The 15,477-nt window shown below is 37.0% G+C and overlaps 1 protein-coding gene across 4 annotated transcripts; it reads left to right on the forward strand.

Moving 5' to 3' along the window:
- The first annotated feature begins 1,513 nt into the window (after window positions 1-1,513).
- On the forward strand, window positions 1,514-15,226 carry LOC137139754 (cytochrome P450 3A27-like). 4 transcript variants are annotated; one of them, XR_010916387.1, is made up of 14 exons: window positions 8,680-8,835; window positions 10,074-10,167; window positions 10,241-10,293; window positions 10,395-10,494; window positions 10,600-10,713; window positions 10,836-10,924; window positions 11,076-11,224; window positions 11,310-11,437; window positions 11,526-11,604; window positions 11,884-12,044; window positions 12,142-12,368; window positions 12,460-12,622; window positions 13,482-13,629; window positions 14,004-15,226. XR_010916387.1 is itself a non-coding variant. In XM_067527451.1 (13 exons), the coding sequence occupies exons 1-13, from the start codon at window positions 1,586-1,588 to the stop codon at window positions 13,575-13,577; spliced, it is 1,524 nt and encodes a 507-aa protein (XP_067383552.1). In that variant the 5' UTR covers window positions 1,514-1,585; the 3' UTR covers window positions 13,578-15,226. The 4 variants fall into 4 exon arrangements, 3 of the variants coding, with proteins under 3 accessions (XP_067383552.1, XP_067383550.1, XP_067383551.1); XM_067527451.1 differs by lacking the exons at window positions 8,680-8,835; window positions 10,074-10,167; window positions 10,241-10,293; ... (7 more) ...; window positions 12,142-12,368; window positions 12,460-12,622 and adding exons at window positions 1,514-1,656; window positions 4,462-4,555; window positions 4,629-4,681; ... (7 more) ...; window positions 6,981-7,207; window positions 7,299-7,461 and having other exon boundaries at window positions 13,482-15,226; XM_067527449.1 differs by lacking the exons at window positions 10,074-10,167; window positions 10,241-10,293; window positions 10,395-10,494; ... (8 more) ...; window positions 13,482-13,629; window positions 14,004-15,226 and adding exons at window positions 1,514-1,656; window positions 4,462-4,555; window positions 4,629-4,681; ... (7 more) ...; window positions 6,981-7,207; window positions 7,299-7,461 and having other exon boundaries at window positions 7,585-8,726.
- Window positions 15,227-15,477: the final 251 nt, after the last annotated feature.

The raw sequence follows: 15,477 nt of genomic DNA on the forward strand, positions 1-15,477 counted from the left end.
CACTTTTTTCAAAGAAAAATAAAAGTTTTTTCATTCTGTTGTGGGGACAACAGCAAGAGGAGAGAGAAAGAGATGCCTTTTTTGTGTGCCTCAATATAACTCGGCTTTGCTGTCATCTGGTCAGATTGGCAGGTGTCCCTTCCAATGTCACAGACTCCCAGAGGCTCAAAGCTGACAGGAGGAGCCCAGACTTCATTAGCAGGTCAATTACCATTTCCCAGACAACATCTGGAGGACACACTGGGCACCCAGCTGCTATTACACACCTCTTAATTTCCATCTCCTCATAATAGCAACAGAAAGAATGTAACGTCAGTCTAATGACTCCGTCTTCAACTTGTACTGAATGTAGAACTGCATTAAGGCGTGTAATTGAATACTGTCTGGCAAAGTACACAGGGGTACTTAAAACAAAGTCATAAATGTTAGCTTTGGAAATTTATATCAGTCGTACGGTTGATATATTAGTACATTATTCTTAATCTTCCCCCAGACCTCATCTGTAGCTTTTTCCTTTATTCTCATGGCCTGTCCACAGTACCTTATCTCTCTCTCATGGCTTTCTCTTACTGCAACTGCGCTATTGCCATCCACTGTAGTGCTGCTGGCAGACAAGCATTTGCAAAATTATGAGTACACAACACACTTACAGAAATACAAGGGAAAAAAAAAAAGGAAAAAAAAGAACTCCATTCATTCTCAGATGGCCCATCCACAGTCACGAGTAGCCTCCTCACATCAAAACAGAACTTTTTTTTTCCCGTCTCAGTTGACCGGTTGGGGCTGTCTTTCTGGAGTTGTTTTCCTTTTATTTGATGTACTTGTTTCAACAATCAAAGAAACGTAACTGCATCCTTATGAGGGAAGGAGATGTATTGCAGTTGAAAGCAAAGTAAAGAGTGAGAGGACACACAAGTAGGACAGGAGGTAAAAATGCCCACATAGAAAGTAATAAACAGAAGAAGCAGGTGGCGGGTTATCTGCTCATGTCAAACCTGTATGACTGGCTTTCAGTATGAGGGTACTATTGTTTGTAGTGACAGTAAATGCAGAGTTTAAAAGGTATTAACCTGGCAGGGAAATGTCTTTCAGGCAGTAATTTGGAAATAAATAGTTTGCATTTATTTAACACTTCTTTACCCCCTCAGCCACATGGTATGTTATGCCACTGAGGGTACCTAAAATCTTTAAATAGATATTTCATAAACATTTAGCTCTGTAATAACCTGTAAATCTGCCATTTCACATTAATGCCAAAAATCATTATAAATAATACACTGAACTATTTGAATTTGTATATATATATATATATATATATATATATATATATATAGAGAGAGAGAGAGAGAGAGAGAGAGAGAGAACGAGACATATTTTATTAAATTATGTATTCTTATTTTATTACTATACGGTTATTAAAAAGAGGAAATGTGATTTGCGCGCAGATGTTCAAAGTTCGCACTTTGACGCTTGGACTTTGCCTAGTGATCGACATCTTATCTTCCCCATCCATGTGGATCCGCCTCTGTCCAGGGCGCAAACACAGGAAGTGATCGACTCCACAGCAGCGCTGGCGGCAGGAAAGATGGGCTGTTTACCCGACTGTTCTATGGAGACCTGGAGCTTAATGGCAATCGTTGTAACTCTAATTGCAGTGTAAGTGTACTTGTATATCTCTGTCTTTTCCAACGTTTAGGGATAAAGGTTCAGCCTCACGTGTAGATGACCAAGGGCGGATAAACTTACGGCTTCTCACCTTTGGCCTGTACAGGTGGATCCTGTATGACTGTTTTAAATTTAGTTTGTTTTTCTTTAAGTGGAATCTGAAATCCCACCGGACTTGCTGGACATTTGGGAACTGGTTGTTTTGGAACTGCAGTTTAGCAAAACAGTGACTTAGCAGAGAAATTAATTACATGGATGTTGTTTACAATGGGCACAGAATATATAAGATAAAGGAAACATATAGGAAACAGGTTTCACTTCCCCCAGAATGTATCCAGAGCCGTGGGTTCCTTACTTTACCAGGTGAGATTAGGTGTACTTTAACCTTTAAGACATGTTAAGGTCAATAAGGTGCATAGTTTTATTTATTTTTTGTCCTTTCGGCTTATCCCATGAGTTCAGGGTTGCCAGAGGGGATCATTGTGATCATGTTGATTTGGGACTGTTTTTTTACAGGATGCCCTTCCTGAAGTAACCCTCCCCAATTTCTTCGGTGCTTGGACCGGTTCTGCACAGCTGGGGAAGGGAAGGGGCTGTTAGGTGTTCAGTGTCTTGGTCATTAACCTTCCTCTTGTGTTAGCTTTCTGTTACCATCCCTTGTGTTAACGGGTCAGTTTTGACCCGTGTCCTGAATCAGCTGTAAAATACACACAAAAAAAATTATTTCTCATGTAATTTGTTTCTCATTTGTTGGTTACCTTGTTAGGCTTCTTTTTCAATGAAAATATTAGTTTTAATGTTTTAGGTGTGGGCCTTTTGGGGCTTTTTTTTGTCAGCATACCCCTCAATCTTAGTATAAGAACATTGTAAAATGAACCTCAATAGAAAAATATAAATAAATACAAGATTGTTTTGTTACCTTACCATTATTAAGGGTTGTTAGAACACATCACTTTAATAATTTTGTTCAGTTTTTTTTTTTTTTTTTATATTTTTAACAATAGTAACATCTATGGTGTTACGGGTCAGTTTTGACCCATATACATTTACTTCAAGGAAAAGCCAAAAAATAAAATGATTTCACTAAAATTTCACTAAAAGTTTCCTCCTGAGAAGCTCTTATCCAAGGTCATAGCTGGTACAAAGAATTGTCACAAGTGATATTGTGACTCTGCAGTCCAGTAGTCACATCGAGGACCACACGTTTTCCTTGATTTTTCTCTGGGATGCCACCAGCAACTTTGCCTGTGTAAATCTGTAAATTCCAGGCATAGCTTGTTTTTGAATCTCAGGCTGCCCAGATTTTTATACCATAAGTGACATTGTTGCGCGAAAAATATTTCTGTCTGTTGATGCGTCCCAGAGACTATCAGTGGCCTCATTGCAGGATCTGTACCCTCCACCAAGAAGAAGAACACCAAGGTAAGCATCTAGGTGTTCCTCATCAATGTCTTTCCACTTGTCACCATGGACTTTTTTTTCCTTCAAGGTTTGTCAAAGCAAGAATTACTCTTTTTAGTGACAATGGCATAAAAAGCTCAAAACATGTCTTGATGTCACTGACTCTCGTCACAGCAAACCTTGTGAATCCAGGGGTCATTTTGATGACATTTGCAGCAGCTGCCCTGCCATGTGCATCATGAGGTACTGACCTCCAAAAGATCTTACCATCTTTGGACTTTCAGCAAATTCTTCAATGGTGGCCTCCTTATCAGACTCATCAGATGTGTCTATCTCTTCTGGATGAAACTTTACATTGTCTTCCTCCTCAGAAACCTGCTTATGCATGTCGCTTTGTTCCTCTGTGTTTACTTCCTCATTTTTACCAAAAATACTATCCAGAACTTGGCTTATTTAAAATCTTTCTAATTTTTGAAGCTGTAAATTGGAGATGTGAACTCTGCAAGTCACCAATTCAATACTGAATTCACACGTCTGGACACGTCCATGTTTGTTTGTTTGTTCTGTATTTGTGCAGCTATACAGGAAAACAAGAGTCACCTAAAGCTCACATGATTGGGAGAGGAGCTGGCTGTCAGTGTTTAGGCTGACAGTGCACTTATTGTTTCAGTTTTTGCTCTAAATATTGCTTTATAACCTTATTTTTAGAAGTGGGTCGAAACCGACCCTAACATCACAAATGTCATAATTTCATTAAGAGCATTTCATAATTTAGTTAGAAGTTTTAAATGTTTTTTATTTTGTTGAAATAGAGGTTACTGACAAAGTCAAAAAGCCTTGATGTAACAAACAAATGTATATGGTTTTTTTATGCATTTAAAACTGAAAATGGGTCGGTGCCGACCCTAACACAAGAGGAAGGTTAAGGAGCATATTAATAGCTTAGAAAAGTAGACTCTTTTCATATCAGACATTCAAAACACAAGTGCAATAAAATATTAAGCGTAGCTGGTTTCAGAAGTGAATGACCACAAATTGGAACTCAGCTAACTGGTTAGGGATGATAAAATTACATAGATAAAGATAATGATAATAAAAATAGGAAGTTAAAAGTTCCACCAGCTCAACATCTAGAACAGAGGCAGCCCTGCTGATTCATTGACGTAGGGACCATTTGAATGTGCAGTACAACTTAAATCGGATAAAATTATTATTGTCCATGGAGAGAAAATAGGATATTTTATTATTTTATTTTTTCACTGTTGTTGTTTTGTTTACTTACACTCTTAATATAACACAAATAAAAGAAAGTGTAAACAAAAACCCTGGAGGAAATTGGCCATATGGCAGAAATGGGGTGGTTGTGGTTTCAGTTATTGTGTTTTTAATCCTCAGGTACGGATATGCTCCATATGGCGTTTTCAAGAAAATTGGCATCCATGGACCCAAACCTTTGCCCTTTATTGGGACATTTTTGGAATACAGAAAGGTGAGAAACACTTGTCATATTGGTAAAGTGAAAACTTTTCACTTTTTCACTGTTCTTTCATTTTTATCTTCAGGGCATCCACAATTTTGATACACAGTGCTATCAGAAATATGGGAAGGTGTGGGGGTAAGTGTTTAATATTGAATAAGAAGGACTAAATCATGCCAATAATCTGTAATGCAACGTTCAAGCCTGTAACTGTTTCACTGCAATATCTGCTATTGCATTACAAGGTTGTACGATGGCAGAAGGCCTGTACTGGCTATAATGGACACCGAATTGATAAAAACAGTCCTGGTTAAAGAGTGTTTTTCTGTATTCACCAACAGACGGGTAAGTAAAAACATTGTTGGGGCGACATCCCAAGGTAATAATATGAAACGAATCCAACAACATAACGTAAAGAAAGAATCTTCTGTGGGTGTGTGTGGTTTAGCGTATGGTCTTAAATGGACCCTTACGCAATGCTGTTTCAGTAGTCGAAGATGAGGAATGGAAGAGGATTCGCAGCATACTCTCTCCGTCATTCACCAGTGGACGCCTGAAAGAGGTTAAGGAGACCACTAAAGCCTTTTTTTTTTTATTGTTTACTATTCACTTCTGTACATATACAGAAATGTCAATGACACGTCTACACATATTTTAATGCTGTTATTATTTACTTTGGGGCAGATGTACACGATAATGTTGCACCACTCCAGTAATCTAATCAAGAGCCTTCAGAAAAAAGTAGAAGCGGATGAAGTGATAGAGGTTAAAGAGTAAGTTTTTGTTTTTGTTTGTAATCAGATTTGGAGACAAAACTCTTCATCTGAAGTTTTTCTCTTTTACTCACAGATAAGAGTTTATACAGTAGTAAGTTTCAATTGCATTTGTGTCTTTTCTGCAGAGAATTTGGACCTTACAGTATGGATGTTGTGACCAGCACTGCCTTCAGTGTGGACATTGATTCCATCAATCATCCGTCTGATCCTTTTGTAGCAAACATTAAGAGAATGGTCAAGTTTAACTTCCTTAATCCATTAATATTGTTAGTGGGTATGTCACACATTGTTTTTTCATAAGAATGTCTATCGTGTCTTCTTGACACATGAAATAACTATAGAAATTAATTTTTTTTTTAATTTCAGTTCTGTTTCCATTCCTTGGGCCACTACTTCAGAAGATGAACGTGTCTTTCTTCCCTGCTGACGTGTTAGATTTTTTTTTCAACTTTCTGAGGATGGTTAAATCAGACCGTAATAAGAATGAACATAATGTAATTCAGTTTAGCTACAGTAGATTCCTTGTTGGCTCACTTTTTGTTGTTGTTCCCAGCATTTCCAATGAACATTTGTATTTGTTTTTTTCTGGCAGAATCGCGTGGACTTCATGCAGCTAATGGTGGATTCACAGATGCCAGAAAACTACAAAGATTATATGAGCTCCAAAAAAGGTAAATAAAAAAAAAAAACAGATGGAGAAAGTAAAGTGCATTTATCTGTGGTTCTGACTAAAGGTAAACTTTTCATTGTTTTTATGGTAGTGTGGCTGTACATTGTTTGTGTATTTAAGTCACATTATTCCATGAAAAAGTGGTTGATTGTTTATAAGCATATTAATACAATCAAAATGTCAACATCAAATCATCGATATTGGAATTTCAATAATGTTTATGAGTGAAATAAATCTCAGAGTATGATCAGGTTTTCGTGAGAGTACAAGTGGTCTTAAAGCTTTTGCTTTTTTCATTTTGTTCAATATAGCGTCTTCCATCCATGTAAATACATGGATGGAAGACCAAATGTTTACATCAATTAAACACTCAACTTACATTTGGTATCTTTTAAGTTGTTGTGTCAGTCACTAATTATATGCATCAATTATGACCTTTTGCAATCTTCACTTGCAAAAAGAAGAAATACACAAACGGGACTCCAGACCTGGTACTAATCATGAATGTTACTTCTTTAGTTTACCACTTCTTTAGTTTTTCTCTGTCTGTCTGCTGGCTCCATAGTGCTCCGTATTTATATCTGCTCTGGCCGCAACTGACCATCCAGCTTTTGAAGCTTAGATCGCTCCTCTGGTATCTGTTTCCATCTCACTCCGTGGAATCTGAGTTTGCATTAAAAAGCTGTCACCATCACGGTTCTGTTAGTTCAATCTTGGTGTGTTTGTGTTCCAGGACTGACTGATCATGAGATCCTTTCTCAGGCCATGACTTTCATTTTTGCTGGCTACGAAACCAGTAGCAGCTCATTGGGTTTTTTAGCCTACAACCTGGCAACCCACCCCCACATCCAAAAGACCCTGCAAGAGGAGATTGATGAAACCTTCACAGAAAAGGTCACTTTGTTTGTTTCACTCTAACTTTTTGTTTCATCATCTACTGCTCCTGTGCTACCAACTAAATTATACAAAACCATACTTTGCCTCATTCCAGATCCGGCCAACCTATGAAGCCCTGATGCAGATGGAGTACCTGGACATGGTGGTGAATGAGTCGATGAGGCTGTACCCTATTGGTACTCGGTTGGAGAGAATGTCAAAGGCATCTGTCGAAGTGAAAGGTGTCACCATCCCTAAGGGGACTGTTGTCATGATACCAGTTTACGCTCTCCACCATGACCCTGCTTTGTGGTCTGAGCCTGAGGCCTTTAAACCTGAAAGGTACTTTACAGGGTAAAAAGTGGGTAAGGATCAAAGTTTTTTCAAAACTTAGTAATTTATGTAGTTATTGGTATTTGTTCATTACTTTCAGGTTCAGCAAACAAAACAAAGACAACATAGATGCTTTTGCATTCCTGCCATTTGGAGCAGGACCAAGGAACTGTATTGGCATGCGATTTGCTCTGCTGATGATGAAGTTGGCCATAGTGGAGATCCTTCAAAACTTCAGCTTTATCACATGCAACGAGACAGATGTAAGAAGACATTTCCTGTATTTATCATATTATAATAGGGACAGATTTATATGTATAATAGGGTGACAGTGGCGTGAACCTTTGTTAGAGGCCCCTTTGTGACACAGTTATCCGTTTTCCTAGATTCCAATGGTGCTGGGAAATAAAGGATTTACCGCACCCAAGAATCCAATAAAGTTAAAGCTCAAGCACAGAAGAACAACCACCAATCCACAAACCTAAATCTGATGATCTGATGGTCAACTTGCTTCAATTTCAAATCAACTCACATGTTTATGCTGCCCCAAGAACCCCCTTTAGAAGAAAAGGTTTTATATTGTATACAGAGAGAAAGGCTGCTGCGTTTGTTTATTTGTTTCATTAATGCTTTGTTGAGTTTCCTAAGGTTTCTTTTTTTGCCTCAGCTTGGGTTGCATTTTTAATAAATTCCACTTTTTTTTCCAAAGTTTTTCAGAGTCAAGTAAGGCTGTCTCCCTTTACATGGGGAGGATACATGTGGAACACAAAGCATTTGTTAAATGAAAACAGTTTGCAGAACTAGAATTCTTTTAGTAAGCATTTCATTAGGAAGTGTAAAGACAGTTGACAACCTGCCGTGTATTTCATTTTTCTGTTATCATTGATTGACAAGTGATGATGATGAATGAAGTCATGAAGAATGGGAAAGGAGATTGATGGCTTTGGGCATTTAATCATTTTGTGCAACCGGCCTGCCAGGGAAGAGTCTTTTTACAGCGGTCTTTGACAGACATTTGCCACTTGTGGTTGCAGATTGCACACTGTGCCATAGCAGACAGAGTTACACTGTTTCTAATGTTTTTAAATTGATCTCTTGTGCTTCTTTAAGCAGATGATTCATCATTCAGTTATATTTGTGATATAATGTGATATAAATGTGTAACCTTGTCGTACTTAAAAACTTAATTTTTGGTCTGGTATCATTTTTTTTTATTTAAATTGACCTTATTACAGTAAAGTACTGTCTTCGTCGGTATCAAAAACACTTGGCAGCTATCATTATTAGCTGTCATTGATTCGCCATTAGTTCCTCTATAATGACAAATGCTATTAAACTTTCAAGGCCCGGTGATAAAGAAGCAAGTTTTCATGATACTTGAAAGGCCTATTGGAGAAAGCAGTGCAAAGATAGAAAAATTTCCAGTTCATGAAAGATGGCTGGGCCAACCTCAACTTATGGTGGAGATGTGATCTTGCGTAACATGTTTTCAACGCAGCTCCGTGGCACCGCCTCTGTTCCGAGATTAACAGTAGGAAGTGATCGACGGTGAGCACAGGAGGGAAGATGAGTTTCATACCGGACCTTTCCTTCGAAACCTGGACTTTAATAACCATCGTCATCACTCTCATTGCAGTGTAAGTATATTGTTAGAGATAACGACGGAACCAGTCGCACCTATAGATAAAGTGGTGCAAATGAATCTTTTGTGACAGTGCGTTAGAGGTGAAGTCTCTGAGCACTTTCAACTTTTTGAACTTTTGAACAAAGTGAGTCTGAGATGAGCTGTGCGGTTTCGGTCCAAATGTTACACATTTTACCCAAATTATTACTAGTTTCTTACAGACCTGTACATCAGCCTCACAGTTCCCCTCTCCTACGCCTACAGATTCATTGTCTATAATTTTTTTTAAAGGAAAACTCTCTTCTAGATTCATTGTCTATATTTTTTTAAAGGAAAACTCTCCTCTCGAAAACATGAATTGCACTGTGATACTGTACAATTATTCTTGGCGAAAGTTCTGTTAAAGCTGATACAGACAGGCGCTATGTGGTGCAATGTGAATGACGAAACTTGAGCACATTATCTACTGGGCCATATGTATGTAGGCTCAGTTAGGGTTTAAAGTTGAATGTAGGCCTAAAGAAAAAACCAAAAAGAATATACTTTGTTTAGAATGGAGTTTTAACCCAAAATAATAAAAAAATAATAATTAGATTTAGAAATCACGATGTAGAACACACGGCTTTAAAAGCGTTTTTTTTTTATTATTATTATTATTAATTGGGATTATAAATAACATGTGACATGACATAACATATAACAGAGTCAAATTTACAGACTTGAGCTCTCAGTCTATAAATTCACACATCAGCCATTATAATTTGCCATGCATTTGTAGGTTACCATAAGCTTAACTTTAACTGTAGTACCATGAAATAAAAATTTTCAGTAGGCACGACTCCTGCCTATAGAGGTCAGTATTTAGTAGTAAATATTTGCCACCAATGTATGATCATAAGAGAAGTTATTCAATCTCTGCTTGCAATGAAGCAAGCATAGATTGCAATAAAAGCTTCAGTGTATTAGAATTACTGACAACTGAACTGAACTACTATTTAGTGCCCCTATTTCTGTTGGAAATAAAAATACAACCTGACAGATGGTGTTACCATTTACTGACAGCAAGTAAGTGTATGTCATTTACTACCGAGACATTTTGTAATTTCAGTTTTGTCCTATGTATTTTGCAAATCTTTACATAGACAAAACATGAAAGAAAAAACCCTGCAATGTGCAGTATGTCACTATAGAAATGGTTTAATCAATAATTAGTTTTGGTCTCAGGTTTCTAATTGTGTTTTTAATCCTCAGGTACGGATATGCTCCCTATGGCTTTTTCAAGAAAATTGGCATCCATGGACCCAAACCTTTGCCCTTTATTGGGACATTTTTGGAATACAGAAAGGTGAGAAACGCTTATCATATTGGTAAAGTGAAAACCTTTCACTTTTTCACTGTTCTTTCATTTTTATCTTCAGGGCATCCACAATTTTGATACACAGTGCTATCAGAAATATGGGAAGGTGTGGGGGTAAGTGTTTGTGATTAAATAATAAAGAAAAATTGTACCATACTTTTCTAATTCAAGTTCCAGCCTGAAACTGAAGTACTTTATCTATGTTACGTCATAAGGTTATATGATGGAAGGCAGCCTATCCTGGCTATAATGGACACAGCAATGATCAAAACAATTTTGATTAAAGAGTGTTATTCAGTTTTTACCAACAGACGGGTAAGTAAAAAAATACTGCAATTTCACAAGGATATAAATCAATAATAACCACAGAACCCAATGTAAAAGGCATCCTGTGTGTGTGTGTGTGTGTGTGTAATTCAGGACCTGGGCTTAAATGGACCCTTAAGCGATTCTGTTTCAGTAGTCGAAGATGAGGAATGGAAGAGGATTCGCAGCATACTCTCTCCATCATTCACCAGCGGACGCCTGAAGGAGGTTAAGGAGACCACTAAAGCCTTTTTTTTATTGTTTACTATTCACTTCTGTACATTATTCAAAAATGTAAATCACACATGTCTACACATATTTTAATGCTGTTATTATTTACTTTGGGGCAGATGTACACGATAATGTTACACCACTCCAGTAATCTAATCAAGAGCCTTCAGAAAAAAGTAGAAGCGGATGAAGTGATAGAGGTTAAAGAGTGAGTTTTTGTTTTTTTGTTTGTTTGTAATCAGATTTGGAGACAAAAATTATCGGCATTATGCTGGGTTTTTTTTCTGTTTTTTTCAGTGTCTGTCCACCGTTATACCAGGTGTAACTAAATAGAAATTGCATTTGTGTCTTTTCTGCAGAGAATTTGGACCTTACAGTATGGATGTTGTGACCAGCACTGCCTTCAGTGTGGACATTGATTCCATCAATCATCCGTCTGATCCTTTTGTTGCAAACATTAAAAAATTGGTCAAGTTTAACTTTCTGAATCCCTTGCTTGTGCTGATGGGTTTGTGGAACATTATTGTTTAACAAGAATGTCTATCGTGTCTTCTTGAGACCTGAATTAACTAATTGATTTTCATTCATTTCAGTTCTGTTTCCATTCGTCGGGCCACTTCTTCGGATGATGAATTTCTCATTCTTCCCTGTTGATGTGGTTGATTTTTTTTTCAACTTTCTAAGGAAGATTAAATCAGACCGGAATAAGAATGAACACAAAGTAATTTATTGTAGATACAATAGATTTGATGTTGGCTTTGGTTTTGTTTATAACATTTGCTTTGAACATTTGTATCGTTCTTTGGCAGAATCGAGTTGACTTCATGCAGCTCATGGTGGACTCACAGATTTCACAGACCAACAAAGATGAGATGAGCTCCCAGAAAGGTAAAAAATAAACCATCATTCCCAGATCTACAATTTCTTTATTTGTTTGTGTACCATCAGTTTAAAGAAATCAAAGTTGACTTTCTTCCTTTACACAAATACAATATTGGTGCATATACAATGCTAGGATTGTGCTCATTGTGTCATATTTATTGCATAATTGACAAAACCTTTAGACGTTTTCTACACCATACAGTTGGCTACCAGGCCATAACTGTCATCACTATCATTACTATCATAACAGCAGTCATTTTTTATCATGCTGGGTTTGTGTTCCAGGACTGACTGATCATGAGATCCTCTCTCAGGCCATGATTTTCATTTTTGCTGGCTACGAAACCAGTAGCAGCTCATTGGGCTTTTTAGCCTACAACCTGGCAACACACCCCCACATCCAAAAGACCCTGCAAGAGGAGATTGATGAAACCTTCACAGAAAAGGTCACTCTGTTTGTTTCACTCTAACTCTTTGTTTCATCATCTACTGCTCCTGTGCTACCAACTAAATTATACAAAACCATACTTTGCCTCATTCCAGATCCGGCCAACCTATGAAGCCCTGATGCAGATGGAGTACCTGGACATGGTGGTGAATGAGTCGATGAGGCTGTACCCTATTGGTACTCGGTTGGAGAGAGTGTCAAAGGCCTCTGTCGAAGTGAAAGGTGTCACCATCCCTAAGGGGACTGTTGTCATGATACCAGTTTACGCTCTCCACCATGACCCTGCTTTGTGGTCTGAGCCTGAGGCCTTTAAACCTGAAAGGTACATTACAGGGTAAAAAGTGGGTAAGGATCAAAGTTTTTTCAAAACTTAGTTATTTATGTAGTTATGGGTATTTGTTCATTACTTTCAGGTTCAGCAAAGAGAACAAAGACAACGTAGATGCTTTTGCATTCCTGCCATTTGGAGCAGGACCAAGGAACTGTATTGGCATGCGATTTGCTCTCCTGATGATGAAGTTGGCCATAGTGGAGATCCTTCAGAACTTCAGCTTTGTCACATGCAAGGAGACAGATGTAAGAAGACATTTCCTGTATTTGTAGTGTTACGACTGTTACCATCGACCACTATACATGTATTTAACACATTGGGTACTAAAAAATATGGTTGTTTATCTGGGTCACAGTAGTACACATAGTGCCATATATTTTCTCTGGGACTAAAGACAGGGCCAGGTGTCAGACTGGAGGTTTTAGCTTGTGAGATTGCATCCACATCCACCTCAGTCATTCACTGTAGCCAGTCGGTGACATCCTTGTTACTGGCGTCTACCTGAAGCTTGTTCAAGTGCCACTCTGCTTCATATGTGAGATGTGGTTTAGCTGATTTGTCTGTCTGCTCTGTGTTGCTCTGAGTTGCAATGGAAAGGTTTCCTGACCAGATTGTTTTAAAATGTTCTCTTTTGGATTCGGCCCAGCTTTTACTTCATCTATAGCAACAGAAGTAGAGATTTTAAAATACAAGGTCTCTCACTGGAGGAAGAGAGAATCTTTTGAAAATTCCCCAGTCCCAAATCAAATGTATTAACCCTTAGGTGTCTGCTTTAGTTTTTGAAAACTTCAGATTTTCAAACAGACAATCATGTGACTTGATCACACTAATGTGATCACAGACTCCTAAGGGTAAAGTTCTTCCTCCACCTCTTCAACAAGTCTGTGTATCTGTTGTCCCTGCCACAATTGGCATATCATGCCATAACACTGCTAAGCACCTGATCTATAATGTTGACGTCAAACATAACACCTACTTTTGAGTATGACAGCTCATAATCATTTAAACATTCACATACAGGGCTGTGATTTACACATATGATAGGTTGACAGTGGAGTTGCGCTTGTGTACAGCCTCATTTATGACAGTTTCCTGTTTTCCCAGATTCCTGTAATGTTGGGAAATGAGGCATTTACCGCACCCAAGACTCCAATCAAGTTGAAGCTCGAGCCCAGAGGAACAGCTGGCGATCCCCTGTGAATCTAACCTGACGGTTTTCACTTTTACCTGCTTCAATATGAAATCAGTTCAGGTATTTGAGGCAATTTAGAAGAAAAAGGCTTCTTATAAGAAAAAATATTTTATATTTCAAATTTTTTTCAAAAAGTTTTTTTTTTTGTTATGGATGTAGACAGAAAACACTCACAGGCATGTACTGTTTAACTGTTTCACATGTAGTCTAATTCTAAGCATATACCTCCACTAAAGAGTCTGTAGTCTAAGCTCCATTTGCAAAATTTAATATTAATTTGGTTAATTTAAGCCAAGTTCAGTGTAAGTCTTCTTAAACGAAACAATTTAACAGGACAGAACAAAAAGATTTCCTTTTCCTATGCATTACATCGTTTCTGTAGGTCTATCAAAATACGCTAATATTTTTTTTTGTTGTTATGTTCATGTTTGCAGTGATGAAGAATGTCTAAGCCAAATGTTTGTCTATCCAAAGGTGTGTTTCACCTGCATCACACTGTGCCAAGTCAGGCAGATTTACTCTTTTACTGATGGCTTTATTTGTTTGATTTGATTAACCAGTGAATTTCTGTGATTTACAGAATGTACTTATGTGCAAAATATGTGACTGCAGTTTATATTTACACTTCAAATTTGTCACAAAGTATATATCAAACTATTTGAACGGAACTGTGTGACAAATAGTTAGCTTGATTGTTAGAGTACTGTAAACGCTTTAAAGAAAATAAATAATTATATCAAGATATTTTAGTCCATATTATCCAGCCTTATAAAACCTACATTTTTGAATGATTTCTTAAAATCTATGAAAATACAAAAACCTTTTAAAATTTTCTAAATGTATTTTATTGTCTCTCATTCTTATAGTTATGTTTCTTTATAGTCATTTGATTGATTCTTGACAAAATCATCATCATCATCACATCAAACATAAGCTCAGTCACAAGGGCTTGTGCCAAGTGATCCACCCGTATGTTAGATTTTCATTAGTAGCATTAATCAAAGCAAAGGATACATTTGTTCACTGCATCTATAATAAATTGTGTCTATAATAATTGAATAATAAATGTGTTTAAGGCTAATGGAAAAGTTGATTTTTAAGTTGTTGGTATTTCATATAAGATATTTAGGAAAGGCAATGGTGTATTTTCCATATCAGTGACACTAATGATGTACAACTATACAATTGGAATATGATCATCAGAACTAGAAAATGGAGCAATGTAAGCAGGTGGCCTGATCTTTGGACTCATGTTTTCTTTTGCATCCTGTTGGTGGCTGTGTGCATATGTGCGCTGTTTGTTTGAGGAAGAAATTACTTCAGGATCACTATGGGACTAAATGGAGGCCTCACTTTGCAACTTAATGCCAGATACCCTTGGATACCTTTTCTGTGGTTCAGAGCTGTTTGTGGCTTATTGGTTTATATAAAGTTGAGCAATTGGATGTAAATGAATATTCAGACCAAGTCTGCAAAATATAACAATGGCACAGGAAGAATGGGGTGAACTGTCCCACTTTTTACTCTTTAATTTTTTTAATACAGTCATATCAGCCATATTTTAGTATGTGAAAAGTGAGAACATTTATTATTTTAATTAGAAGTTAAAATTTCATTTTTGAAAAGATAACTTTATATGTTATAACAGATGTTTTTTTAATAACACAAATGTGCAAATGGAAAAATAACTTTTGAATATTATTTTAAACCCACAGCTGTAATCAAAAATGCCTCATAGCACTATTGTATATTTGTATTAAATTGTGTTAAGATGAAAAAAATATTCTTAAACATATGTTTAAATAATGAAGGATGTTTTGGTAATCTTTGTTCACATGAAAATGCTTTATGAAACATTTAAAAAAGAAATGAGTCAAATACCACAGCTCAAAAAACAATGTGGGTCAA

Source organism: Channa argus, chromosome 13 (assembly GCF_033026475.1).
Source record: "Channa argus isolate prfri chromosome 13, Channa argus male v1.0, whole genome shotgun sequence".
In the NCBI taxonomy this organism is placed as follows: domain Eukaryota; kingdom Metazoa; phylum Chordata; class Actinopteri; order Anabantiformes; family Channidae; genus Channa; species Channa argus.

Excerpts from the sequence above, each read along its gene's own strand:
- LOC137139754 (XM_067527449.1), top strand. The coding sequence starts at position 1,586 with ATGGGCTGTTTACCCGACTGTTCTATGGAGACCTGGAGCTTAATGGCA. Across the intron at positions 1,657-4,461 it reads GTTGTAACTCTAATTGCAGT|GTACGGATATGCTCCATATG; the intron begins GTAAGTGTACTT and ends TTTAATCCTCAG. Across the intron at positions 4,556-4,628 it reads CATTTTTGGAATACAGAAAG|GGCATCCACAATTTTGATAC; the intron begins GTGAGAAACACT and ends TTTTATCTTCAG.